The sequence below is a fragment of the Eremomyces bilateralis genome, assembly GCF_010015585.1.
Source record: "Eremomyces bilateralis CBS 781.70 unplaced genomic scaffold P152scaffold_14, whole genome shotgun sequence".
Classification (NCBI taxonomy): Eukaryota; Fungi; Ascomycota; class Dothideomycetes; order Eremomycetales; family Eremomycetaceae; genus Eremomyces; species Eremomyces bilateralis.
Genome location: NW_022985080.1, coordinates 426,314 through 450,490, shown reverse-complemented (window position 1 = coordinate 450,490; position 24,177 = coordinate 426,314). Strand labels below are relative to the sequence as shown.

General features: G+C 51.2%; 9 protein-coding genes across 9 annotated transcripts; 4 read left to right on the top strand and 5 right to left on the bottom strand.

Moving 5' to 3' along the window:
- Window positions 1–1,977: 1,977 nt before the first annotated feature.
- Window positions 1,978–5,851, top strand: P152DRAFT_515290 (uncharacterized protein; the record flags this gene model as incomplete). Its single annotated transcript, XM_033682891.1, has 9 exons — window positions 1,978–2,109; window positions 2,165–2,620; window positions 2,671–2,988; window positions 3,046–3,093; window positions 3,156–3,191; window positions 3,559–3,643; window positions 3,709–4,280; window positions 4,331–5,404; window positions 5,454–5,851. 9 exons carry the CDS (start codon window positions 1,978–1,980, stop codon window positions 5,472–5,474), a joined length of 2,742 nt encoding a protein of 913 aa, XP_033532963.1. The 3' UTR covers window positions 5,475–5,851.
- Window positions 5,852–6,080: 229 nt separating this feature from the next.
- P152DRAFT_69987 (uncharacterized protein) lies at window positions 6,081–7,661 on the top strand. The gene has a single exon (XM_033683178.1). It carries the CDS (start codon window positions 6,264–6,266, stop codon window positions 7,398–7,400), a length of 1,137 nt encoding a protein of 378 aa, XP_033532962.1. The 5' UTR covers window positions 6,081–6,263; the 3' UTR covers window positions 7,401–7,661.
- Window positions 7,595–8,542, bottom strand: P152DRAFT_399735 (ATP-dependent Clp protease proteolytic subunit; the record flags this gene model as incomplete). The annotated part of the gene is made up of 4 exons (XM_033676531.1): window positions 7,595–7,998; window positions 8,061–8,228; window positions 8,289–8,307; window positions 8,360–8,542. The coding sequence occupies 4 exons, from the start codon at window positions 8,540–8,542 to the stop codon at window positions 7,595–7,597; spliced, it is 774 nt and encodes a 257-aa protein (XP_033532961.1).
- Window positions 8,543–10,424: 1,882 nt separating this feature from the next.
- P152DRAFT_69920 (uncharacterized protein) lies at window positions 10,425–12,000 on the bottom strand. Its single transcript, XM_033683177.1, has 2 exons — window positions 11,963–12,000; window positions 10,425–11,597 (listed from the first exon to the last, which is right to left on the bottom strand). Exon 2 carries the CDS (start codon window positions 11,540–11,542, stop codon window positions 10,562–10,564), a length of 981 nt encoding a protein of 326 aa, XP_033532960.1. The 5' UTR covers window positions 11,543–11,597; window positions 11,963–12,000; the 3' UTR covers window positions 10,425–10,561.
- A 1,566-nt stretch (window positions 12,001–13,566) lies between these two features.
- On the bottom strand, window positions 13,567–14,847 carry P152DRAFT_69847 (uncharacterized protein). Its single transcript, XM_033683176.1, has 2 exons — window positions 14,600–14,847; window positions 13,567–14,533 (listed from the first exon to the last, which is right to left on the bottom strand). Exon 2 carries the CDS (start codon window positions 14,429–14,431, stop codon window positions 13,637–13,639), a length of 795 nt encoding a protein of 264 aa, XP_033532959.1. The 5' UTR covers window positions 14,432–14,533; window positions 14,600–14,847; the 3' UTR covers window positions 13,567–13,636.
- A 2,280-nt stretch (window positions 14,848–17,127) lies between these two features.
- P152DRAFT_419426 (uncharacterized protein) lies at window positions 17,128–19,374 on the top strand. The gene is made up of 6 exons (XM_033677127.1): window positions 17,128–17,149; window positions 17,464–17,553; window positions 17,604–17,691; window positions 17,738–18,130; window positions 18,442–18,777; window positions 18,832–19,374. The coding sequence occupies exons 1-6, from the start codon at window positions 17,140–17,142 to the stop codon at window positions 18,902–18,904; spliced, it is 990 nt and encodes a 329-aa protein (XP_033532958.1). The 5' UTR covers window positions 17,128–17,139; the 3' UTR covers window positions 18,905–19,374.
- A 100-nt stretch (window positions 19,375–19,474) lies between these two features.
- P152DRAFT_483208 (uncharacterized protein) lies at window positions 19,475–20,765 on the bottom strand (the record flags this gene model as incomplete). The annotated part of the gene is made up of 1 exon (XM_033681931.1): window positions 19,475–20,765. One exon carries the CDS (start codon window positions 20,763–20,765, stop codon window positions 19,500–19,502), a length of 1,266 nt encoding a protein of 421 aa, XP_033532957.1. The 3' UTR covers window positions 19,475–19,499.
- A 239-nt stretch (window positions 20,766–21,004) lies between these two features.
- On the top strand, window positions 21,005–22,662 carry P152DRAFT_459721 (putative 3-hydroxyacyl-CoA dehydrogenase-like protein). Its single transcript, XM_033679742.1, has 3 exons — window positions 21,005–21,307; window positions 21,386–21,641; window positions 21,752–22,662. Exons 1-3 carry the CDS (start codon window positions 21,270–21,272, stop codon window positions 22,244–22,246), a joined length of 789 nt encoding a protein of 262 aa, XP_033532956.1. The 5' UTR covers window positions 21,005–21,269; the 3' UTR covers window positions 22,247–22,662.
- On the bottom strand, window positions 22,299–24,034 carry P152DRAFT_474924 (uncharacterized protein; the record flags this gene model as incomplete). Its single annotated transcript, XM_033681370.1, has 3 exons — window positions 22,299–22,730; window positions 22,781–23,902; window positions 23,960–24,034. The coding sequence occupies 3 exons, from the start codon at window positions 24,032–24,034 to the stop codon at window positions 22,299–22,301; spliced, it is 1,629 nt and encodes a 542-aa protein (XP_033532955.1).
- Between the last annotated feature and the right edge of the window lie 143 nt (window positions 24,035–24,177).

Genomic DNA, 24,177 nt, shown 5'->3' with positions numbered 1-24,177 from the left:
TGCCTGTTCCTATCAGGCGTTCTAATACGCTCAACTGTTGACTGTTATACGATACTCTTCGTCGGCCAAGATTCAATAGGTTTCGTTTGGTATTTGGCCGAGTGACTCCGAGGTCCACCATCCGCCATCACTTCGTCAATAGAAATGGGTTGGGAGTCGTCCATGCCATACATATTGCCGGCATAACCGCATAAATGAAGCAGTAGAAGACGGAAGCTAACACGAGCGGACAAGAGCTTAATTCCGGTGGTGTTCTGGATTTCTCGGGCGGTAATCTGTCGCTCCCCGCATCATAGATCTCTACGATTGCACTTTGCAGGTCGATGAACGCTTTGAGACATTCCCGAACTGTCGATCCTCGAGGGTATGTCGTATGTTAATCTAGAACGAATGAACCCCTCGATATTAATTATCAGCTATCTCCGGACCGCAAGCAAAAGTAGTGCTCGGCAAGATGCTGCAAAATATTCGTCTATGCAAGTCTTCAATACATGTCATGCCAGCACATGTTCTAGGCAGGAGGTACATCCGGGCCATCCGGTGGTCCAACCATGGTGGAGCTCGGACAAGCTTCTGGAAACCGCTTGGTCATAATTCAGAGCAGCCTATCCGTATCGGGTTCAGGATTCTCGCTAGATAGTTCGAGCCTTAGAGGTCGCCAGCCAATCTTCGACCTGCGTTTGTAGAATAAATGCAAGGAGGAAACGAGCATTTACAACAAGGCATCCGAATTCCCATAGAACAGCCAGTATGCGATTATGTGATCAAGTCGCCAAGTTTCCTGGGCATTGGGGAGCGCCACAGGGACAAAAATATATCTGAATTTGAAATACGGTGTTTGGGAGGTATGGAGGGATCCCAGCTCTTTCCCCATGACGGAACTTCGTTGACGTCGAAATTTGTAGCTAGGGTAGCCGGTCCCTTAGTATCAAGGGCTACATACGGCCACTGAGGGACTTACGAGCCCAACGAGGGTTCCTGGCCATGGTTCGTAAAGAACGGTTTGACGGGTGAAAGACGGGAGTATTGGACGACGTTACCTAATCGGGCGGTGACGCCGAATTTGAAGTTTGCGGAGCCCGAGCTCACTTCTCTGGCAGGTTGACATACTATATGCGTTGCTTCGTATCGAACGATCCTCCAAACATTCTCTGTCTTTACGTGGAACCTTAGTGCTTGCGACATTTTCCTGCTTCGATAACAGAAGATCTGAACTGGCGGCTAGCCAACTAGATTCCAGGCCGGACTGAAACATGACAACCTGGCACCTCATGTGGTGGCTGTCAATATGCTGCAGTTCGCGAGAGTTGTGTTTGCTAGTGTCAATTGTGGCTCCCTGCACGGATCTCGCCAGATGGCCTGCAATCGATGTCGCCGAGTCCTGTATCTCAATCTGGTCCAATCTGTCCGGAGCCCGCTTATCCTGGTCTCCTGTGATACCCGTTTCGAACCTTAACAAGCAGCGGCGTAACAATGGTAGTAACAGTCTAGGCCCTGCACATGGCTTCTCGATACCAAGACCACGCTCCTTGAGCCAGTCGATTGGGACTATACTCCATCAGTGCCGCTTTTGGCTTGCATGGTCGGTAAACCTGGAGCTCGATTGCCCATCTGGATGAAATCCTCGAGGTTGGAAAAAGCGAAACATCTGCGCGTTGATGTCTAACTCCACATTGTTATCCACCTGGTCTGTATAAATTTTGGGTTTCCAATTCAGCTGAATTCCAGCCCAAGCGAAAGCCAGCGTGACGTGGGATGTTGTCGGATGTTTGCTCGAAAGCCCTAGACTTCCAGAGCCTTTGTAAACCTGCAAGGCTGAAGTGCTCCCAGGTATATTGGCATTGAGGCTTAGTGGAAGTCGCCGACCTGTGAGCAACTCCAGCCGCCCAGGCGACCAAACTTTTGTTGATAACCATCTTCAACTCGATTCTCTTCCGCCTTGATCTCTTGTCGTTGTCCACCAACCCGTATCTCGCGATGGGTTCTTCAGGAAGTGAACGCGATCTCGGCGCCGGCGTCCGGTTCACCATGCCGCCGCCTGTGAGCTTCAGGGACAGCGCAACGTCAAGCATAGTAAGTGGATCGAGCACTCAGGATAAGCACGATGTTGTAAGTATATGTCTTCACCCCTTAGAGCAAACCAAAAACTGAATGAAGAGTATAGATGGTCAAATACTTGCATCGAAAGGTCGGGAACTCAAAATGGCTTGAGCCACCAGAAGGCGAGTATGGGGTTATCGACGGCGGAGCCTCGAATCTTGGAGTCCTGCTCCGGAGGCCGGATGGTATCTATACGGCTGAACCAATGTTCATGAATCCCGACATTGTCAAAGCAGTTGAACGACTCGGAGTGACAGCCGCCTTTACCATGTCATCCGAGATCACTCAAGCACTTCTCAACCAGACGACTCCGTTCCAGACCGAGATACCGTTGGACCCGCGAGGGGTCGCCCTTCCCATTGTCGACTCGGTCAAGAGCATCGCGACTGGCAAGTGCACAGTGACCCGAGACGCATATATCTGCCTTTGCAGAGCGGAGAAGTTTGTCTTGGTTTGGGGCGACACTGCGCAAGGTATCCTCGCACACGGTACCGACGTTGAGAACAGGCTACTCGGGATTGTTAGTACAAGCTCTTGTATATACTTCCTCGTTTCTCTAACATACCGCAGGTTTGGGGAGAACAGGTAGCCACACCCGACACCCAACTGTCACCCTATCGGACGTCCTTAGCACCCACCCGGCAATCCACCCTTCGCATGCACTCTGGAATCCCGTCCGGCTACCATACACCAGACGACCCCATCATCAGCGAAAAGGTTGGTGTGATTCAAGCAGCCATCAAGCGCGAAGAAGAAGGCGATCAAGCATTCGACCCCGAGAAGGATGGAGATGCACCACCAAAACGACAAATGCTCCTCACTCATGCCGTCATCATTGGCCTCGCGATGGTTCTTGTGGTCGTCGTTGAAATGGCATGTCTCGCGAAGGTACGTCGCCGCCTTACCCGACAACTCAGGTCTCCTCCAGCAACTAACCGTTACCAGCTCATCACCGAAGTGCGGTTAGATGGAAGCATGATCCGGTTTGCTCTGGTAAGTTGTGCGAACACATCAACTGAAGTTGGAAGAAGATGAGGCTGATGCAGCTTTATTAGGTGGCCACCATCCCGCTATTCGCCATGTTCTCGTTGGTAAGTGGGAAAATTCATTCGTTCGATTTCATCTCCAAATATCGCGGATTGGACGCAATATTCCCCATGGCGTACCCGCATGACCAATTATGGCAAGGTATTTTGCTTGAATCAAGGTGATGGTCGGTCATGGTGAGTCGAAGGCTGTCCACTTGTGAGCTGATCAGGCTGCACTGGTGGCCAATCCGCGGCAAATTTGGCGACACTATGTTGCCCTACGTGCAAGGGCTACGCTTTAGGGCTCGATTAGAAGTCGCGGATGCACAAGGCTGAAGATACGCGAAACATTGCGATCTTGCGATGCAGATCTCAGAGATCTTGTGTCTGATGTCTGGTGGAGTAATGGAGCTAACTCAAACACATGCAGTTCTTCATGATCGTCATTACCGGATCCGCGTTCCAGCTATTCTTCCCGTTATCGGGCCTGAGTGGAAATTCTATATTCTATTCCGGTAAGTGAAAGGTCCTAGATAGCAAATTTACAGAATGGACTGATTTGACTAACCTCGCAATGCAGCTAAACCACCAATCATCGCTCGTCACAAAAACTATGAGCTCCCTCATATCACCATTCAGATGCCTGTCTATAAGGAAGGCCTGAAAGGTGTCATCATTCCTACCGTGACCTCTCTTCTTGCGGCGGTGAGGCACTATGAAGAGCAAGGAGGTACCGTTTCGATATACGTCAACGATGACGGTATGCAAATTGTCAAGCCCGAGCTCCAGGAAGCGCGCAAGGCTTTCTACGAGATCAACAGCATCGGATGGTGCTCTCGACCGGGTCATTGCGATAAAGAGATCAATGAAGGTGACGTAGTGTTCCTTCGGAAGGGCCAGTTCAAGAAAGCGTCCAACATGAACTATTGCCTGGACTTCTCGATCCGAGTTGAAGATGAGTTGCTTCGTCTGATTGAGGCAACGTGCCGGGAACGGGGATGCACCTCTGAAGAACTGAGCGTCGAGGAGGAGGAAGAGCTGTACGGGAAAGCACTGAATGCGATGATCGAATCCGACGAAGGGCGCACTTGGGCCGCTGGCAATGTGCGACTGGGCGAGATCATCCTCATTATCGACTCAGATACGCGTGTGGTAAGTAATTTGTTGAGAACGTCGCAACAAAATGCTGACATCCGCTGTAGCCAGAGGACTGCCTCATCTTCGGTGCGCTCGAAATGTACGAGAGTCCTGAGGTGGCATTGATCCAGCACGCGTCCGGAATCCTACAGGTCGTCAACAACGTCTTCGAAAATGGCATCACATATTTCACGAACCTGATCTATACCTCCATCCAATTCGCCGTCGGAAACGGGGACTGTGCTCCATTCGTCGGCCACAATACCTTTATCCGCTGGAAAGCAATCCAGAGCATCTCATTCCAGGAAGATGGACAGACCAAATTCTGGTCTGAATCCCATGTGTCCGAAGATTTCGACGTCTCCCTCCGACTGCAAATGGCCGGCTTTATTGTACGCCTTGCAGCCTACCACAATGGCGGTTTCAAAGAGGGTGTCTCGTTGACTGTGTACGACGAACTCGCTCGATGGGAGAAGTACGCGTACGGTTGTAACGAACTCGTGTTCAATCCCTTATTAAAGTGGCCGATCAAAGGACCATTTACCCGGCTCTTCCTCCGATTCATGTTCAGCAACATCAAAATCACCTCTAAAATCACCATCCTGGCGTATATCGGAACATATTATGCCATCGCATCCGCAATCCCTCTAACTCTAGCCAATTATCTGATTGTCGGGTGGTTCGGCGATAATGTCGACCAGTTTTACATCACTTCGTGGAAGATCTTCGTGGGCATGGCAGTCATCTTCAACGTTGTCTCCCCCCTCGCCTACGCTATGTTACGGCATCGACTGGGACAGAAGACCTTCTTTATGTCGCTGCTCGAGACTATGAAGTGGACACCGATGTTCCTTCTCTTCTTCGGAGGGCTGTCATACCATTTGCTCAAAGCCATTGCCTGCCATTTCTTCAGCATTAGGATGGAATGGACTACGACTGCAAAGGAACTGGAAGAATCGGGTTTCCGTGCCGGCCTCGATCGGATCGTCCAAGACTTTAAGTATATGTACCTCATAATCGTCCCGATGACTGGTGGCATCATTTATTTAGCCCAGTATGCTCCGCGGGCCTGGGAGATCAAGGATTTCGCAGCAATCGTTCCTTTGGCCAATCAAATCGGTTGCCACGCTCTTCTTCCGGTACGTATCCCAGCTCTTGCAATATCGAGGAAATGCTAATCGTTACCAGTTCGCTCTCGGGTTGTTCTGATGGTTGCAAACGAGACATGTCCAATTCCATATCGCCAGCTGCGACTTCCATGCATTCGTTTGATTTCCCACATGCACGACGTTCTCTTTAGGTGTTAGTAATAGACGGGGGGAATCGGTCATTGATACATTCTTGTTTGATTTAACATGCTCCTGGTGCTAGCATGGTTCTCATAGTTGCTGGATAGGTTGAAATGGACTTGACTAGATGGGACGCATATGTGCTGGACATATCAGGCACAGAGGGGTTACGAGGGGAGGAACCACAAAAGCGGATAGCGACAGGAATTTTCGACATTGACAATTTGATAGTTATTGTAATTCTTAGGACCTGTTTTACCAGACAGCCAGATTGAAAAATGAAACACACTCAACCACAAAGGAAAACTTGTACTCAGTAGGCCGGAGACTATCCGGGTGAGAAGAATTGATGCTCTGCCTCCGCCTTGGATGAGAGATCTGCTTCGAGCTAACCACGGTGTCTTGTATTACAATGAGACACTCTCATGTTGACTAGCACACCCAGTAAAATAGGTTTCATAATGAGGTCAACCTGTATTAGCGCAGTTTGGTTCAAGTAGATGGCACAGTTCGAAGACGCGTAACTATGAAATCCGAGTGACTTCCGATTCTCATTCATCACGAGGTCACGTGCAGTGCCACTTCGTCCGAATCATACACTGCCTTTGTTCTTCTCGTGATTCCGACTCTTTCGCACAGGTTCCCGTTTGACAATTCCGTCGGGCACTTCTGCTCGTTGAAATGATCGTACAATGCCGGAGTCAGGAGGATGATCCTACGAAAACAGAGTGTATTAGTTTCGGCATGCAATTCGTTGCAATGTCACCTTCATGCCGGTAGTGGCAACCTGCCACTTCTACGAGCATCTCAGCAGAATCAGATCCAATGGCGCCCGATACAATGCAAGAAATATGCGACCGTCGCTTCCGACGACTTCCTGAAGTCTCAAAACGATCTCTCAGGCGAATCGATCTCGTCCCAGCCGAATAGACAGCCGTCTTCATTCACCCCTCCACCATGGCCCTCCCAATCACACCCCACTCCATATCAAGTCCTCCACCATTCCCGAGACACGCCGTATGACCGCAACGCGAGCATCTTCCCGCAATTGATCAAGTTATATCATCCCGACCACTCCCTCCATTGCTCACATGCGGCGATACAATCGCTGGACCCTACCGTTCGCCTGGAAAGATACCGACTGATCGTCGCCGCGCATGCTCTCTTGAGTGACGTGACCAAGCGGAAGAACTACGATAACTATGGCATCGGATGGGCTGGAAACATGGAGAACCCACTGGATAGGATGAATTGGACCCCAAACAGCTCTCTAGATCCTCGATGGCAGCGGGCAGCAAGCCGATGCGCAACCTGGGAGGACTGGGAGAAGTTGCGAGAAGACCAAGCGCGGGAACAGCCAGGTGCCGGAGCATCCGACGCCCAATGGTATGACTTCTTCAACAGCAGCGGTTCTAGCAAGCGCACGGAGCCCGTATATTTCTCTCACATGACATTCATATCGGTCATGGTCTTCTTCACAATTCTGGGCACAGGGCTCAACGCCATCCGAGCGGATTCGTTCGCGGCGGGTTATGTAGCGCGATTGGATGCAAAGCATGATGAAGCGTCGAAGCATCTGATGATGGCCAGGCGTGAGACACTGTCGGCGTCAAAAGTTCTTCCTTCGGTAGAAGTGAGCGATCAGCCCGAAGCATCCCAGAGCGATCGGGACATCTGGGAGAGAAATCAACTTTTGAAAAAAGAGCGGATCGAGAAGTTTCTTCAGAAACGGGATCCAGCTGCATGGAAAGACCACGAGGTGCGAAAGCTGGTTCTTAATCCCGAAGTATGCAGTCCCACGGGGAAGCGAGAAAGCAGCAATCTCCAGCCGGAGCATAGATCTTGACGATTCACGGAGTGACGATGCATGGGAACGGCGTTTTGGGCATTTCGCGCCGGTTGGTTGCATTCAATAGGTGGATAAGTTCATCTTTTGTACACCTGTTGTACATACCTATTCCTGAACTCCACGTACCTGTACGTCGCAGGGGGGCATATCTTGCGGCCATATCATAGACACTCGCCACATACTCCCTAGAATCATAATTTCCCCCCCTCCTTCTTCTCGTCCCTCCTCTCCAGTACGCTGTCCACGAGGCCCAGTTCAACCGCCTCCTTCGCACTCATGAAGTAATCCCGTTCCATCAGCTTCTCCACCTCTTCCAGTGTCCTGATTTTCCCCGCTGCTTCCATGTGTCGCACGTATATCTCGTTGAGTTGTTTCCGTACCCGCAGGATCTCCTTCGCATGGATTGCGATGTCTGATGCTTGTCCGAAATAGCCGCCGGATGGCTGGTGTATCATGACGGATGCGTGTGGAAGGATGAACCGCTGATTGGGGCTGCCGCCGCAGAGGAGAAGGGAGCCCATGCTGTATGCGCTGCCGATGCAGATCGTCCGGATGGGGGAGCGGATGTATGTCATCGTGTCATATATTGCGAGTCCTGTGGCGGAACTGGGTTAGCATGATTTCTAGACAGATTATATGAAGGGTAAGAGACCGTACCTGCTGTGACTGATCCTCCAGGGGAGTTGATATATAGGTTTATCGGCTTATCCGGGTTCTCCGCTTCCAGAAATAGCAGCTGGGCCACAGTGGATGCCGATACCGCATCGTTGACTTCGCCATTCAAGCAAACAATGCGCTCTTTCAATAATCTTGAGAAGATATCCGCTTCAGAAGAGAGTCAGTTCACGCACTCAATAGCAACAGCGCTAGGGAGGGAGGAAGTACATGTGAGCCAGCCTCCTCCCTATAAAGTCAGTTGAGATCCTTAGTGAAAGTCTAGACTATTCGTCTCTTACAATTGTCTCCGTCACGTATGGTACTGGTGCCCATCCGGTCGGTTGTGATGGTCTTCCTAGACCTGATGTTCCGGGAAAGCTTGCTCCGGAGAAGGGCCGCCGATCAAGCGGTCTGCATCTTGATATGCTCGACCTTGGGCGGCATATTGGTCGCAATAGGGAGCTAGACACAGATGCCTTCATTTTATCGATATATAAAGGAGAGAGTGAAGGTGCGGTGATCTGCGATCTCCGAAGCTCGAGTTGATATGTGAATTCGACTATTCGAGAACCTTCAGAAAGCTTGGGCCACTATTACGATGCGGTATGGCAATTAACCATAATTATCACGAACCATGACAGAGCTTCACAAATCGAAACTTCATTAAAACAGTTATTTCATCCACTAGGTACCTTCATTGATTTCTTTGACTAAATGCATCACATATCTCAAGAATGTTCCACTACGTCTGCAAGTTCAATTGGACGCCACAGCTAACCCATTATCACCTTGACTAGTAGAGTATAGATACAGATTGCTTCTGGACTGCCCTCCACCTCCGGGACGAAGACTATGACAACACCCCCCGTTCCTGTGGCGGAGGTCATCTCATGTTTTTCTTTTGAACTGGAGACTGCTTCAAGGGATTGCTTTGCATCAGCTTGTCTGTATCTTGGGTTGTATGAGGTATTTTCCTGATTCTGTGGCAGCAGTCCGTTCTGCATACTGCAAGTCGTTTGTCGGTTGCGAAGATGTTCATTATTATTCTCAAGTCAAAACCTAAGTCTCTAAGCTTATGCTAGTCATGAAGAACTCGATTCCTGTTAACTATTCTAATATTGACAAGGACTTTACTTTCTGAGTACCCTATTGTTCATCTTCTATATCGTGTCTTGATATCGCGCTGACACTTCGACTCTACCCTGAGGGAAAATTACAGCAACTCCGACCTCACAATGGCTGTAATAGCTACCAAAGGCCCGAGTGAGGGTTTATACAGGGGTGGGTCAGGCATCAGTATGAGCATTGACGTGCCCAGTAGCTCACAAAAGTCAAAAGGTGACCCTCTGCATCACAAAACGCATTCAGCGCCTGGGGGCGCTTCTGGGAGCCCCTACCCAGGGGAAGATTGGTTACGGGCTACTCGGATCTGGATTTAAGCAAGAGTTCGGACAGACTGGTTGCTACTTAGCAACAGAGTTTCTTCTCATTCAACACCCCTGAATGTCCCAATCGTCTGCCCAATCGACACGATTAGTGCAAAAGTCGTAAGCACGACGCCAATCCCTCCAATGACGATGATGACAGCCCAGAAAGTGTACCACTGCCCGCTATCCCGTTTGTCTGCCCAGAGACCCCTGATGCCTCCTGGCTTCTAGCTGTCCAGGTGCGCTTTCAATTGCCTCAGTCGATCATCCCAAACCTCATATTTCTTAAACAGTTGGGTCGGTGGGAGTTTCTTGTCGATATTTGCCAGATGATATTGGATATCGTTGATCCGAGATCGATGGGGTCGTAAGAAGTAGGTCATGTCCTTAGCGACCTGGCTAGAAAGGAGGCTGGTTTCCTCGGCATAGGGTACCCTTAGCCAGAGGGGGACTGGTAAAAAGCCATATTGCGCCAGGTTCTCCTTGGGCACATCTTTTCGTGGTCAGAACAAGAGGCTATAGGGCTCGGAGAGCTCCGAGCATAAAGGACTTTGGTATATATCCCTGGAGTGGCAACGAAAGGCGGAATACGCATGGCGACTCTGGAACCCAATGCTAATATACTTTTAGCGATGTTGCACATTCCAGCTTCCTTGTTATTTCACACGGGTTAGTATCTGAAAGATCTCACTTACTGGAAAATTGTGGTAGAATCGGCTGCGAAACCAAAAAAAGAAGATTTTCAGGCTCATCCTCTCTTGGTCCAGTCCGGAGGTCATACATACAAGGGTCGATGGGCATATGACCGAAATACGCGACATTGTCCAGAAGCCAAAGCTTGCGGGGGAACAAGAGAGTGAATATCCAGCTTGTAATGTTGTTCAATCCAGTCAGTACCTCCACCACATAAGATCCCCAGCATATAATTCATCCGAACTTATAATGTTAGATTTTATGGACCTGGGTGGTCTTCACGAGTTTGAAATGGACCGCAGAGTGGCCGAGCAAATGGGAAAAGACTCGCCATAGTATTCTGTGGTTGAGAGCAAAGCTCAAAGAGCCTCGTGTAGAATCTCAATAGTCCCATCCACATAAAGACGCCGCAATAGAAGTTTCGGGACTATTTGCTCTTTCCCATTCCTGTGCCATTTTCTCATGTCTTCGCTTTATTTCCTCAATGTCGGCCTCTGTCTGGCGAACTCCGGCAAATTCTATCATTGGGGAAGACGTCCCAAGTCGACTAGCCTCTTTCGGGTAAACAGTCGACCTCGGGACTCTTAACCAGAGACAATCATCGCCTAGGAAGACTATCTCGGCGGGAACATCATCGGAAACTCTTGTCATGAGTTGGATCGGGACCGGCTCGAGTGAAGCGTGAGTTGGGAATGGAAAAGGTATAATGTCCCCAGCAGCATCCTTAATCAACCACTCCATGAAAATTTCGTAAGGTGGGTGTCTAACACGATCTTGGTTGACCAGCTCCCCTTTGACAGCCGCTTCGCTCACGGTAAGCCGGTGGTACTCGCCAGTAGGCTCATATCGCTTCGGACAGACATCCAAGTTGTACAGAGTCCATTTGCCTCGCAACCCGCCAATTAGGGGTTTCCCCGCTTGTTGATCATCTACCAACGTCTTAAGTCGCGTGGCAGCCGTGTCCACAGCTTTGATCTTGCCCTTGATGTATTTGACGACTGTATCTTTCTCCTCTTCGTTGCCCCAAATCTCGGAGTATGTTAGGGATTGATCATCATCGGAGACCGGACCATCACTCCAAGAATCGCTCATTTCGGCCTCCTCATCGCTGAGACCTTCACTATCCTCTTCGTCGGCCCGTGGGTTACATTGACTACAGAACCTTCCCGGATGCTCCTTCATACAGTAATACCTGGCACGCCGTTCATCCAAATCGTGTTTCGTAATTCCTTCTTCGATGAGTGCTCTAACTCGTTCGAGCTTGTAATCCTCTCGCCGTCTCTTGGCTACTGCTCGTTTCTTAATGCAACCTTGCACCCTTGAGCCTTCCACGGACCACGATCGCTTATGCTTTTGCGGCATCTTGTATGCAGCCGGGGTGTTTCGAGAGAAGAGAAAGGTTGGGACGTTGGCCGACCTGTGAGGTTCCGTCAATGCTTCTGTCGAATTGTGCTTTGCAGACGTGGCATTCGATGAATTGAATGATATGCGATATATCTTCAAGTAGCTGTCAACATCACGTCTTGCCGTATGTGAAGAAAATGTTGCCCACCTTTTACGGCTCCATGATGGATCAGGCGGGTAGAGCTCGCACGGTAAGTGGGGTCGTGAGAGAAAGTCTGCACGAGAATTGGGTGCGTAGGAGAAAGTCTACACGAGGAGTAGGTGCGTGAGAGAAAATCTTTACGAGGAAGTTTGTACGAGAAAGCCTGTATGAGAAAGTTTGCACGAGAGTAGGGAGCGTAAGGAAAGCTTGCACGAGAATAGGGGCAGTGAATTTACCTGAATTGTAGTGTATGGGCCAGCAAAATACGGGCCCCTACCCCACACGGCGTGGGCACCTCCCCCACCCACCTATTCATCCCCCTGGGCAACTCCCTAGGCGTCTAGTATATGGTAGAAATGCCTTAAAGTAGGTAGAGATATATAATGGCCGCCGCTCAATCTCTTGCTAAGACATTCGTCCGCCTTCCGAGGTTTAGCCGGCAGTGAATTCACCTAAATTGCTACACATGTGCCAACAAATGGCTACGTATGAGCCAACAAAACGCAGGGCCCCTATCCCGCTAGGCCTGGGCTCCTTCCCCGCCCACATGCAGCTGCCACAGCCCACAGCAGAGGCACCTGGCACTGGAGGCACCTATGAACCCACCTATAAGGTGTCCACCAGGCCGTACACTGTACAGGATAGTGAGGCCATAAGACGTTAACCAACACCATCAGCCTGGCTGGTCGTAACAACGAAGGAATATTCAGAACCTCACTTGCGATGCGTATCGAGCAGGATCAATCCGTCCGTAACTGACATTCTTCATATCGTCACTCCTTATCTACCGTAAGGAAGAAGCTAGTTATTGTAATTTTAAGTACCTATCTTTTCTGAACACTCCCTCGCTATATCGTCTATCTGTGTAACCCCCCAGCACCACACATCCGTCTCCGGACGTAGATAGCTCGGTTTGCAACTGCTATGCGTGAAGGTATCGCAAGAAAGTTAATTAGTCGGCTCATCCCCTCTTAGGTTCGTAGACTAATCATCGATTCATTCATTCGTCTATCCATCATACAATTTGGCAGTTTATCCCGTGTTTCATATCACCAATCCCTCTAACGTACCAGACGTTGCAGGTTCTCCAGTGGGTTGATCGATTAGAGTGGATAATTTGCTGGTATAAAGCGATACTATGTCTATCGAATCCCCTCGCGCCGGTATACCATCAAAGTCACTGTACCAGACGCCGCCAGGAGGCTTCTATTCTAGAGACTTATTGAAAGTCGCTTAGTAAACAATTCCTTTAATATCATTTCGTTTTTAACAATTAGAATCGTTGCGATAACTAACTAGTTAACTTAACTTAAGTTAACTTAATCTAACTATATCTAGTTGACTCGCCTGCGTCGAAAACGGGCAAAATCATCAGGATCCACGTCTGGTCTGCGAACATGACATCGACCAATGATACGACGCGGATTGAACTTTCTAACATGGCTTCGGATTCGATCTTCCGCAACGGACAAAGTGATCCCATTCCACAGTGTTGCGAATGCGCATGTCTCCGTCCTGATAAGAGGGCATAACTATTCCTACCATCAGGATGTTTTGGTAGCGTCCAAATGTCCTTGTGTTCCCCACGTTCCTCACCAATTTGTTGGTATCTTTTGCCTTCAACACATGTCACTGTCAATCGATAGTCCCCGTTGGTGTTGGAGTCGATACGATCAACTTCGTAATACCTGTTCCATGTCCATGGAGAACCATCTGACAACCATGTTGGGACATGTCATACGGTCTTGGCATCCAGGATGGAAACCATAGACCGAGCTCAGTGAGATGCCACAAATGTTCGCCTATCAATGGCAAAATTTCATCGTACTATGATTTGTTACATTAGCAAAAGTCTCAAAGTTGAGTAAGCTGGATGGAAACAAATTGATGGCGGTAACATTGTAGAGCTTCTAGGCACCTACCAATACCGATTTATCGAGCATATCCACACTCAAAGAACGCAGATTCGGGCACATTGCTGCAATGGTGAACAGCATCTCTTTAGAAAGGATTATCCTTTCCGTAGTTGTCCTTTGCTCTTGCTGGTGCGCTGATATCGATCGAACGGTTGGACCAACTTGGGCGATCAGCGTTTCATCAAGCAAGTGCGTACCATTGACCAGATGAAGCTCCTTCAATCCCGTAAATGTTCTTAAGCATTGTCCAATATCCTCTGTTGAAGGAGAGCATGAAGGATCCATGCAGAACGATTCAATGTCGGGGGATCTTAAATCCAAGTGAAGCTCGAGAGCACAGAGATGCGTCATCTGTCCGGCAAATCGGGTGAGAAAGGAAGGACAGGTAAATTTGACACGCCGTAATTGCTGCCACGGCAGGTTTTCATAGGAAGCACCGTCAACGTCTCCGCAAATACAAAAGCTGGATAGCTCGAGCTCCAACAAGCCTGGAAGGGTCTCGCCACATTCATTGGATTGGCAATTCCAAGGGTGGCCTCTCGGTGGCCTTCTGAATGGTTCGACTTGCCCATTACGTCGGATAGGCCTGGTGATTCTTCCTATACACGACACCTTCAGGGTTCTGAGATTGTGACATGAAGCAACGAGCTCCCCTAGACGATCGAGCGCAGGTACGTCTTTTGCCCGGATCACGATCCCCAAGCTTGAAAAGTTTGATGTCAACAATTCCGGAGATGACAGCTGACCTTCTGAAGCCATGGCTGGGAACAGGTAGTCGTAGCTGGACATGGTCCAAGGAGGCAGGTCATCTCGCAGGTCGATATGAATTCGACAGTGTGGTTTCCTTATAAGCAGCTCCAGAAGTGGCTCGGGCAAGGCGGCCTGAGCTGACTGACCATCTAGAGTCAGAATTTCTTAGTATGATTGTTTCCAAGTTCCATAGGAGTAGAAATATACCTGAAATTAGTGAGTCTCATATTGCTCATCTGCTTCACTAGCGCCCGGAATTGGATCCAAGTTTTATCCTCGCGTAGTTCCATAGACATATCATGCTCCGCATACGGCCATACTGGGCAACATGGTATCAGACCAGACCCAAACCAGTCCACTACATGGACTCTGCGAACTCGAGAGAGGAATCTCTTAGAGCGGAGCCGAGCGAAGACCTTCCGGTTAGCGTTGTATGATCCCTTGCTGAGGACGATCTCGATGTTCCTATCATGAACTATCTGCGCAATAGAATGCCATAGCTTAGATACGAGTGTTACCGCGAAAATATCTCTGCGATTCTCGAGATATACCTATTAGTGGTGTTAGATATTTCTCGAATGGGTGAAGCAGAGACCTTACATGGTCGAAGATGAGCTGTAATATTTCAACATTCAGATTCTCCATCGTAGCACCCAATGTACGGAGTAGAAAACTTCCACTTCCAGGCTCGCGCCGCCTTCGGCGAGTTCGGATGGAGCAACTCCCCCTTGTTTTCAAACCCTCACATCCTCAAGGGCTGGAAACACCTAAATAATACCACCGCCCATCCCCTTCGAAAATCGCTGTGTCGATAAAACCCAGAAGGTGTCTATTTGGAAATGGAATGCAGGCCTCTCAGCAATTCCCATACTGGTCCTCCTTGATCAGACATCTGGCACTCCGATCGGCATGAGAACGGTGGAGGTGGAACCGGAATCGGACCGGTTCCCGAAGATGTGGGAGTCCAGTAAATTCAGACGATGAGGTGTTTGCGAAGGCACAAGGTGAAATGTGGCAGCTCACGTCTCGTTTAATACGAGAACCCCAGATTAAAGTGCCAACGGAACTTCTCCTGCTATACCACTGTCGTTGCATCATCATTGGACATGGAGATTATAATCATTCGTTCAATTTCCATCATCTCTTCGTTTATCACTCACATCATCATGAGTGGAAGAACCCAATGTTACCCCATATAACCAAGCCCGTTACCCTATTGTCGCCCTCGGTGTCCTCAGTCCTGTGATACCCATCCCGATAGCGTATAAGTCGGGGAATGTTGTGAAACTCTGTCAGGCGGTTAGTAACTGTCTTCTAGAAGTTCCTTCGCTTCTCACGTTACAAAACATCTCCTATCATGCTGCAGATCAACCCCAAAGCAGCATAGTGCAAGCTCCGAAGTCTGAATTGGGAGCTCTCAAGCCGGGAACGCTTCCCCCCTGCGCTTGCATGATCACTTCGTCTCTTCCTGTCGCTGAATAGAACGCCTGATTTCATCTTGTCTTACACTTTCGCACTCTCCTCTTCATCCATCTCGTCCACCAGGACAACTGAATTGATTGTTGCTCAATACCAATTACCAACGAACCAAACGCCACCGGCACGGACATTGACCTAACCTGACAGTCTAACCAGGCAAGAGAAGGGATCGCGACCCGAGCCGGCGAGAAGGGCCACAGTCGACCAGGGGGTCATTGCGGTACTTCGCTTCCACCTCAACCACAGTTCCTCTTGATAGTTTCCCCACCACTTTGACTCCAAGACCACTCTCGCGAGTGTGACCATCGTCCCATCGATATCTTGTCCTGCGGGGAGGGAAGTAGATCGACCATTGCTGCGCTAATTCCACCGGGATCAGGCTACGCTCCTCGCGCCGGAAGGGGCGGGCGGAGACCAAAGCTGACAGGCGTGTGGACACTAAAATTCCAAATACGTACCCATTACCTTACTCGCCGGTTGACGACGAATCGAGACGAGTCGACGATACTACGGCTCGCGACACGCACCTGAACGATATCCTCTTCTCTAAGAAATATCGACTCTGTGTCCGCATTTCGGACGTACCCAATACCTCGGAACTGTCCGCAAAATCGGCCTGACGAGCTTCAATCGGTGCCTCCTCCAGTCTCGTTGAATCGGAAAACGCGTTCGGCACATACAATAAAGTTGGACGAGGAGCCTCTTGATATCTATCATTGAAGGAAGACCAGGAAATGCATTACGTATAGGTGCGTATGATTGCCTTTGCCACACATACATATCCACATCATCAATGCCGGGGTACTTGGCATAAGGGATGCCCTCTCCGAAAGAGTATCCCTTTGGTATTCACGAATGCTACTCTGGGCAGCTGACTGGGGAGACCTTCAATTTTCGAACCGTCAATCTTCTCAGGTACCATTGTTTCCCCAATGGCGTACAGTTGCATGTCTCGTTTCAAACCGAATCAATCGAGGACTTGTGTTCTTTCAATTCTGCATTCTAATCTCGAGCTATGATCTCCATGTGATTTACATGTGGGGCGGGTTCCTCGCTCAGCCACTCTTATACGTTCCATGTTCATTTATCATCCATCTCAAGGACGAACTCTGACATCTTTTCCAACAGCTTCTAAACCCAAACTTGCGACTCTTTTCCTGAAGTTCTACATTTGTGAGAGACGTTGAGGATCTTGACCAGCCATGTCTACTTCAGTATCGCCGCCTGGGCATATGCCCGCTGGAGGATATATCGAACAGGATCATAATATGGCCAATTGTGAGTCCATTGATTTCTCCTTTATGCTCTTGTCAGAAGACAGTGTCATCTTTGCGATCGTCGTGTCATTTCTAGTTCAAGCTCGAGAATTCTGTGGCATTGTTGGATCGTTCTGATTCATGTGGTGATGCCATACGGTCATTTTGGGCAGTGGATCAGCGAGAGGTCACTAGTCTTGCACTCGATGAAGTCCAACTATTTCTGGAAATTCTCCAATAATACTACACACATGTCACTTCTGAATTTAAGGATTGATTGTTGCTTGCGTTTAGTCTACTTTTTTTGGTTCTCGTGGCTAACATTGATTTTTCTAGACGACAATAGTGATACTGGCAACTCTAAAGGCCCTCTGGAGATGTTCGGCTTTCTGAAGAATCTTACTGGGGATAAGAAGACCACTCGAGGTACGGCAGCTTGTGTAGGGTTATACGGAGCGCGCACTCATTCTTCGTAGATGGCCAAACTCCCAAGCGTCGTGGTCCGAAACCTGACAGCAAACCCGCGTTGACACGTCGTCAAGAACTAAATCGACAAGCGCAACGGTTTGTACGACGTGACCGCCGAAAATTCGCCACTAACGTTCCACAGGACGCACCGCGAGCGAAAAGAGATGTACATCAAAGCACTAGAGCAGGAGGTCCTCCGCCTTAAGGATCTCTTCGCTCAGACCGTCCACGAACGCGACAACTTTGCGGAAGAGAACCGTCGCCTCAAAGAGGTCCTTGCCGCTCATGGCATCCACTACGACATCAACAGCCCGTCTCTAAGCATCAATCGGCAGAATAGCTCCTATGGCGATGCGAGCTCGGCCGGCAGCGTCCATAGCTATGGACCAAACACCGAATCCACTCGATTCACCTCTCCTCCGAACATTTCTCCTGGCAATATGCCACCAGGCCGAGCACCACCTCCCGTACCAACCATGGCCCCTGGCCAACAGGGCGTCGACTATGACCAGATTGGGATTGACTTTGTTCTAACGTACGACCGAAATCCATACCTTTCTCCACCACCCAATGAATGAGCGCGTCCCTCTCTTACACGCATTTCCCATCCGGAGGATGGGGTTGATGACATCTATATCTTGTTGTTGCTCCCATGATCGACCATCGGTTGGTCGTGGCAAAATTGTATCCCTCCCTTTCAGCTTTGCCCGTTACACAACCCCATCCTCCTTACCTCGTCCCATATACCACGCTACATCCCACCCGTCCATTTTCTCTCTTCCCTCCACATCCTTCCTCCACATCACCCCTCCTTCCCCTCCCCTTACTAACATCCTCTTTCCCCAGCCTCGAACGCCCTTGCATGGACCACATGCAATTCCTCATGGTCCGCTCCCAAGATTCCGAGGGCGAGATCTCCGGCCACGTGCTCATGGCGACTTGCCCCCCCGAGTCGCACGTCGCACACTCCCCCGACGACCAGTACCCGCACAAGATGCCCGACATGTCTATGCCGGAGCTGGTCAAGCTGCTGGACCTCAGCAACCGCCTGCCCCTGGACGGCGAGATCACCCCGATAATGGCATGGGTGACGATCCGGAAGCATCCGCGTGTGCTGGAGATGGGGAAAGAGGATTTCGAGAACATCAAGGAGGCGCTGACGGCGAAGGTTCGCTGTTATGGGTGAGTCCGAGGCTGGGATTTGACGGTTGGATAACGTTGCTGATGGAGCTTTAGTTTCGGCGCCGTCCTCGAGGAACTCGACGTTCGCGAGGCGCTGGCTGAGATCTTCGAACAGAAGGACGGCTAGATCAATTCCAGCATTCTTCAAGGAGGATTCTCGAACCTGACTTCAACGTGATTTTCCATTCACTTCCTACGCTCCTTTGAATTGGCGGTTCACTGGCCCCTGCATTTCGCCCTTGGGATGTTTACGGTGCCCATGATTTGGCTTGGAACGGGACAGGATGGATGGATGGATATGGGGTTTTTAAGACTGGCGACGGATGGCATGCAGGGACGGGATATTTGAATACGGGGGAACACCGGCGTAGTTACCGAACGATCTTTGGAAATTTTTTGCATTCTCGATTTGTTTGGGCGAAATGTAAGCCAGGGTCGGCAGGGTATTAGCTAGTATCTTCTACATGTCGGGTTTGGCGTAACGAACCCGATGACACGAAGAACAGTTTACACAGGTAGATTAATGGATAGCGCTTATTAATAGACAGTCGATAAGGACATATTAGGTTCCATTGTCTCGTCGTAATCGCGCTGGTGATAGAAATCCTCACGCAACCGCTCTGTGATGCCGCAGGCAAGAATCAGGTACATGTCGCCCGCCCATCCAATATCATGAACCGTTCAATCATCAAACGCCAATCCAAGTGCTCCTTCCGGTCGGATTAGTCGCCAGAACTCTTCACCGACTTGGCTGCTTCTGCAGGCTTCGTCTCCGCCGCCGTCTCTAGCCCCTTCTCCGGTTTCGTTTCCTTCTTCTCGTCTTTATCTGCTTTATCCTCTTTTTTTACTTCCTCTCCTTTTGCTTCCAGTCCTTGCTGCTGAGCCTGAGCCCTATTCTCCTCCTCACTATCCTCGTCCTCACCCTCATCTTCCTCCTCACTGTCCTCATCCTCCTCCTCATCGTCCTCATCTTCGTCGTCTTCTTCCTCGTCCTTGACCTTGGCCCTCTTCTCTTCTATCTCCGCATCCTTCTTATCCTTGACCCGTTCCCCCTTCTCTTCTTTCTCTTCCTCCTCCTCTTCAGATTCCTCCTCAGATTCCTCAGACTCCTCCTTCTCCCTCTCCCCTCCCTCCTCCAAAATCACCGTCTTCTCTTCCACCGCCCGAACTTCCTCCTCGCTCGCAACACTAACTTCACTTCCTCTATGCGTAGGGGGACGATACGGCAGCGTGGTCTGCGACCCGGTCGGGGAGACGACCGTGGAGCCCAGATTTGACGTGGACTGGTCCGGGGCACGTGTGTCGATCGGTCGAGGGCTTGCGGGGGTGATCGGAGGCCCAGTCATGGGTTCTGGTTTGCTCGAGGAGGCGGATGTGTCGGGCTGGGTAGGTTCTTTCTCGGCAGTCAGAGGTAGCGCTCCGCTGTCAAGGGCTTTCTCTGTCGCTTTTTTTGTCTCTGGTGCCGTCGCGGTCATGGGCGACTGTGCCGGCGCCGTCTTCGCTGCCGCCAACGCCGCTGCTGCGAATACGGACTCCTTCATTGCGGAAGGCACATTGCTCTCGGGTTTTGTGATCTTCTCCTCCTTCACCTGACTCGGCGCCTTAGTCTCCGCTCCCGCCGCCGCCCCACCCGCCGTCACGCTCCCAGCATCGTCCACATCTTCCCCAGGCAACGCGCTCTTCGCCGGCAATTCCCCCACCATCTCCTTCAGCTCGCCGAACTCGTTCCATTCTTCGACCTCCTCCAGATCCCCGAGCACGAAGCCCTCCTTGACAAGCAAGGGGAACTTCTTGTTTTTCCCGCGACGGCCGTACAGCTTGCGGGCGGAGTCGTTGGTAGCAGTGTCGACGTAAGTGTAGGGGATGCGGTTGGCTTTGAGGATGGTCTCGACGCGGGAGGTGGCGGTGAGGATGTGGGAGGAGCCCGCGGTGAGGGAGGAGAAGAGGTAGAGATGGGGGGAGGATTCCCAGGGGAGGAGGTCGCCCATTTTGGAGGGGTGGTTAGATGAATCTTAGGGATGTATTAATGCGGGTTGAGAGACGTTATTCGAGATTTGTAGAGGCGTTGCTGGAGAGTTCAAGCTGGGCGCTTCGTCGAGATATCGACTGAAGCCAGCTAAACAAAGGCACGTGATCGATGACGTTCTTCTCCAGATTGACGGCCAGTGCTCCAGTTTCGTCTTGTAATATTAGATGACAGTGAAACAAAGGCAGTTAATTGTTTAGGCTAGTAATTCTCATCCTCCCAAACACCTTTCGCTACAGGTCCCTATTGGCAGCGACCTGAATGTTGTCCTGTACGTAGTAGCTTCTTGAGATTAAGACTTCAGGGTTTATGGTGGAGCTTCGGAATGGGCCTCGGTATGGGGAAGTGCCCGCGGGCATAATACTACCGCACCTCAATCATGAAAACAAGTGTCTTTCTAATATTTCAGTCCATATTTTCCCTTTACCTAAATTTAAACTCCTCTACAAGTGACCCATTGACCAATATGAAGATCGAGAACCGCACATTCGTCGTCACCGGCGGGTAAGTCTTCCATATCAGACATCCCTACCCCACAACTCCCCCTCCCCCCCATAACCTCTCCAACCTAACCTCCCCCAGCGCCTCCGGCCTCGGCCAAGCCACCGTCGAGCACTACCACCAAAAAGGCGGCTATGTCTCGATCCTGGACTTGCACGTGGAGAAGGGCGAGGCGCTCGTGGCCAAGCTCGGCGCGCGCGCCCGCTTCTTCCAATGCGACGTGACCAGCAGCGAGAGTATTGCTGCGGCGGTGAAGGGGACGACGGACTGGGTGGCGGAGACGAAGGCGCCGGTGGCGGGCGTGCTTGCGGGAGCTGGGGTTGGGTTGCCGGGGAAGGTGGGTACTTTCAAATCTACTACCCTCACAGCGAACATCTGCACGCACTGTGTCGGATTGGGGGACGGGCGGATGTTGATTGCGAGATGGAATGTTGACGGTTGGCATAGATCATCGACGCGAAAGGCGAACCCCTCTCCATGCAGCGCATCGACTTCGTCCTGAACATCAACCTCCGCGGTACCCTCGACACGATCCGCCAATTCCTCCCCACCATGGTCGCCAACGAGCCGCTCACCCCCGACGGTGAGCGCGGGGTGATCCTCATGGTGTCCTCTTCCGCCGCGACGGACGGACAACCTGGCCAGGTGTCCTACTCGGCGTCCAAGGGCGCGGTGTCGGCGATGACACTGCCGATGGCGCGCGACCTGGCGCGGTATGGGATCCGGGTGGTGACGATTGCGCCGAGTTTGTTTGAGAGTGCGATGACGGCGATGATGGGGGATAAGGTAAGGAAGAGCTTGGAGCGGGTGATGGAGTTTCCGGTGCGGCAGGGGAAGCCGGAGGAGTTTGCGCGGCTGTGTGGCGAGGCGACGGAGAATACCATGTTGAATGGGGCAGTGATTAGGTTGGATGGGGCGATGAGGATGCCGAGTCGGATGTAGATAGGTTGAGTACACGGTTGAAATTTGTATAATACGGCTATGGGAACGACGATTAGGGCTTGGTGCCGCCGGATCGCCTCCACGCGCTGGCTCGTTGCCGGCCTTTCTCGCTGGTCTTTCTCGCCCTTTTCGCTCTGACTGGGGCCGGTGCAGAGGCGCGCTGCCCTTCGAATGCTCCAGCCTGGCCGGGTCTAGGTCGTGCGGCCCCTACCGGCTCCATGTTGGCGTTCGCGCCGGACCGACCTCGAGAGCCATGTGGCCCCTTTTGAGGTCCCCTCTGAGGCCGTCCCTGTGGGCCGCCTTCTCGGCCTCCCTCAGTTCGGCTCTTTGGCCGCCTCTTAGGGCGTTCATTGGCTCCAGCGTAACCTGAATCCTTCCTCGGCTTATCCTGCGCCTTTGCTCGAGTAACACGGAGCTTTCTCGGAAGCATGGGTGGGAATCGCTTGTCGTTGAACAGCAAGGCCGCTTCAACCGCATTCGGGTCCTGGTATCGTGAGCGGAATATATTGCAAGAGGGCAACCAAATCTACATACCTTGAACTGCACATACGCAAACCCCTTCCCAATACGCGTAGCCGGATCCCGCACCACTCGCACACTCTCAACCTCCCCCGCCAGTTTAAACTGGCGCCAAAGCCCCTCTTCCGTATCGCCCGGAGTAGATTTCCTCGGCTTGGCACTGCTCCCTTTCATCTCCGCATCGCCTTCCTTCATCGCGGTATCATCGTCCACAAACCCTAGATTCCCCACGAACACGCATCGCCGATTATCGACCTTCGCGGGGCTCGAGACGCTGTCGACCCGCAGATGACGGTCCAGCACGACGGATCCGTTCAGCTTCCGCATGGCCGCGCGGGCCGCGAATTCGGTAGAGTAGACGGCGTAGGCGTTCGTCGACTTGGTGGTGGTTTCCATGAGGTTCTTGGTGACGAAGGCGGCGCGCTTGGGGAGGTTGTTCCAATACGCGGTGGATCGAAAGCGGAGGGATTCGACTTTGTGGGGGACGTCGCCAGTCTTGAGGTCCGGAAGGAAGGAACCCAGGTGCTTGAGGAGGGCTTTCTTATCGGACTTGGAGGTCACAGCGCTCGAGGCCACGTTCCCAAGGAATACGGTTCGTTTCTCCTTCTCGGATTCGTCTTCGGGACGGGGTTGCGGGGGTTTCAAGCTCTCGTGTACCAAGCCTTCGGAGGCCAAGGTAGCATCAATGGACATGGCATCATCGTCGCTGGCAGCGTCGTCTGAATCTTCCTCTTCTGTACCATCGACGGAGGCGGCCTCGCTCTCGTCCGATTCAGTGTCCGATTCAGCGTCCGATTCGGCGTCTGAACCGCTTGCTACAGGTTTTTCCTTTCGGGCGGTCTTCGCGGGCCTCTCGTCTTGGAGCTTCGCGAAGTATTTCTCCTCCAGATCTTCTCCATCACGGGCCTTTCGCTTCCTCTTCCGACTGGCTGGATCCGTCTTGGGTTCAACGACAGGCTCGGGACTTTGCTCAGCATCTTCCGAAGAGGATGCCTGTGCCTCTTCTTCTTCCTCGTCCTCTTTCGATTCTTCCACCTTGCGTTCCTTCCGTTCCTTCCGTTCCTTACGTTCCTTTTTGGGAGCGGCAACTGCCTTGGGAGCAGTCACTTGCTTCGGGGGTTCCTGCGGCACGGGCGCCTGGAAAAATCAAACCATTAGGGCTGAATCGTTGTGACCGCGATGGGGAACACTTACAGCGAAGAGACCTGCGATACCGCTGTCCCAATCCGAAGGCTTCGCAAGCTGAGGAAAGCCCGTTGCGATAGCCATTTTGTAGATATCTAGCGACAATTGTTGCCGGGTTCAATATCTTTTCTCTTAAGCATAACACGCCTAGGCAGGAATTAATTTGGAGAAGAACCGAATTATTGGAAGCCGGAAATTTCGCAGGACCAGGCTGTAAGGCTGTCAGG